Source organism: Aplysia californica, unplaced genomic scaffold (assembly GCF_000002075.1).
Source record: "Aplysia californica isolate F4 #8 unplaced genomic scaffold, AplCal3.0 scaffold00005, whole genome shotgun sequence".
Classification (NCBI taxonomy): domain Eukaryota; kingdom Metazoa; phylum Mollusca; class Gastropoda; order Aplysiida; family Aplysiidae; genus Aplysia; species Aplysia californica.
This window is the reverse complement of record NW_004797275.1, coordinates 1,318,864-1,321,864: the sequence shown is the minus strand read 5'-3', so window position 1 is coordinate 1,321,864 and position 3,001 is coordinate 1,318,864. Positions and strand designations below refer to the sequence as shown.

The 3,001-nt window shown below is 40.2% G+C and overlaps 1 protein-coding gene across 1 annotated transcript in view; it reads right to left on the bottom strand.

The window, feature by feature from the left end:
• LOC101848931 (inositol hexakisphosphate and diphosphoinositol-pentakisphosphate kinase 2) overlaps nt 1–3,001 on the bottom strand; it is a gene marked incomplete in the record, with an annotated part of 127,507 nt that overhangs the window by 119,177 nt on the left and 5,329 nt on the right. The window contains 1 exon segment of the mRNA XM_035968777.1: nt 1,081–1,619. Within this exon segment, the coding sequence (XP_035824670.1) occupies nt 1,081–1,272 (192 nt within the window).

The window sequence follows — 3,001 nt, the reverse complement described above, 5'->3', positions numbered from 1 at the left end:
CTCACACACACACACACACACAAACACACAACACCATACAAAACAGATTAAAATATAAATTTATACACACACACACACACATTGCACTATTTTTAAACCAAAAATAATACACATGTATACATAAATTTATATACCATAATAATTGGACTGTTATGCAGAAAATAATCACAGCGACCGATAAAGTAGCCATTCATCAATGAAACCATACAAAGAATCTCACCAGCTTCCCATCTTTTTTTCAATACGATATTATATGGTCAGCGGATTCCGAAACAAAAGACACTGAACTGTCACACTCACTCCAAATCCTACGGTCATTTGATCTGGGTTCATATTAATGAAAACTCGACAGTATTATAAGCTTATTTGTCTAGATCTAGATGTGTTTAGCAACTCTGGTTCACCCACCGAGTCTAAACCCAATAATTTGAATAATTAAATTAAAAAACAACAAACAAGTAAACGAGTACCAATGATAAAAAAACCAACATTATAAAATCAACCAAAAAAACAAACAAAATCAGGTTGATATGCAAAAAGTAGTTTCTGAAGTACACCCTACACTCTGGGTGTGCCAATGGCCAACAGGTCAGAAGAAGAGACAGAAAAAGAGACACACAGAAAGAGAAAAACAGAGCGAGGGGTGGGACGAGAATAAGTTGATAAAAAAAAAAGAAAGTGGATTTTGGGCCAGTTTTAGACCACGTTAAACTTTCAAAGGGACAAGGGATGGAAAATACTTTAGGCTGATACTTATTCAAAAAGGATGTGTTGAAGGAGTAAAGGAGGCTGGGGTGATGGGGAATGGAATAAATAAACCATCAGAAGGTGCAACCCCTCTTTTAAAGGCAAAATAACTTTTGCCAAGATCATCACAATCCATGTACTTATATTTACTTTGGTACATCATCAATTCTCCTTTCTAATTGTTTCTTTCCTTTTTTCTCGACATTTGCTAGAGTCACATTATCAAATGCTTCACCATCAAAGTGATCAATAATGTGTGTCTAAAAGGGCCTTAAGCTGACACAATAAAACATAAAATACAGTTACATATTACATTATACATCATCAGCCTACCTGCATCTTGGGTTGTCTGAAATTCGAACAGACAAATCCTCCTGGTTTCTTCACTCCGTCTTCCTTTCCCTTGAGAGCACTAAACGAAAACGGCTCTGAAGAGGAGTTACTTTTCCAGTTGACTTTGCCACTCACAGCTCTCGGTGAGATGGAACAAGGTCTGCTTTTGTCATCACTACCGCCGGATGCCATTGGTGGTGACGCATTACTCCAGCAGAAAATCGGCAATGACTTCGACGGCGAAGGTAAAAATTTTCTTATTGTTCAGTTGTTCAAGGACTCCAAAGAAAGACAACTGTATCATGAAACACCAGTAGCATGTATGCTAGCTCTCTCCAATATGGTATCCTCACAGTCTTTGCTCGCACACACACGTTAGTTCCTAGTCCATCATTGGTGGCATAACTAGAATTTTTTCTGTTACATCAAATCTACCTGAGCAAGAATGAAAGGCGTCAAAAACTGCTGATCAAACTAACCCGAACTCAAATCAGAGTCAGATTAAAAAGTCTTGAAGTGGGTGCCATGCTGTCCATTATCTGAAAATATACGGAAAGTTTAGTTTCAAGTTTTAGTACGAGTTTTACAGCACTTACAACACAAATAGATCGTTTAAGTGCCGAAGATTAGAGGTGTTACTAGAAAGTAACATACAAAGAAAAGAAGGGTGAGAGGATTATAATGTCGATTAAGACATTAAAGTTATCCCAGTCAGTCTATTGAGCCAACCACAGTACAGAAACAGCACTTCTTAAAGCCGCGATTGACATGCTTGCTGACTGTAATTAAAGAAAAGGTTATTTTTTTGCTGAGCATTTTAGACCTATCAGCAGCTTTAGATACAACTGACCATCATATTTTATTGAAGCGATTGAAATTGTCATTTGAAATAACTGGACTGCCCTTAGCTAGTTTTGTTCTTCTCTGCCAAACCGATACCAATCCGATGTCATTAAAGGGTACACATTATGTTTTTATCAACGGGATCCCCCAGGGTTCAGTCCTCCATCCAGGAGGAATTATGTACAAATTGCCCACTCTATGTCATAAATGCTTGAATGATAATGGGAGGTTGGAGTCAGCATATGAGAGGAGGTAGAGCCTTTTCAGTTCACTATGGTTGAGTTAACTGCAAAGCTCTTACATATCTTGATTTCATTTTTCCTATACAGTCGAACTTGCCTTAACGGAAACCTGTATGAAACGGAAACCTGTCTTAATGGAATCTCCCCGTCCCCCTCTTGATATCTTCCTCTTTAATTACTTGTATAAAACGGAAACCTGTCCAACGGGGAAACGGAAAGAAAAATCTGCTCCCTTCAGAGGGCTTCACCTGTCTAAGACGGAAAATGTCTTGCCCACTCAGCCCTGATTTGAAACAAAACTCGCAAGTTTAGTTCCACCGGCTCTAAACTTATCGCCATGGCCATGCCGCTGGGTGAGGAAGGGGAGTAGGGGTGCAATTTGGGGGTAGATGTTACCCCATCATGTGAGCCCTGAGCGATGCAGATGGTCAGTGTAGTGTGGGTGTGAAATCTCATGACAGCCCGTGAGAGTGCTCGAGTAGCCAGCCACCACAGAAACTTTCCTGGGTAGCCAGAAGCCAGAGCTGTGAAGTTAGATTGACCAATGCCTGCCGCCTTGGTCGTACGGCCAACTGAGAAAAGACACTTTCCTCGAATCGTTGTTACAATGATGGCAGTGAGGGGTGGCATTAGTGTGCTTGTTACACCGATGGGTGGGGCTAAGGGTGGAAGCAAAGGAGATGTTCAAACGTTTCTGTTTTTAATTTTTAATAGGTCAAACAGTGGTCCTATGAAAGGTAAGCACTGGTGGAAATTGGACTCGTAAGACTGACGCATGTCATTATCAGACAGGATAGCAATTGAGAAGTGTGAAGTTTTGACCACTGCTTGCTGAT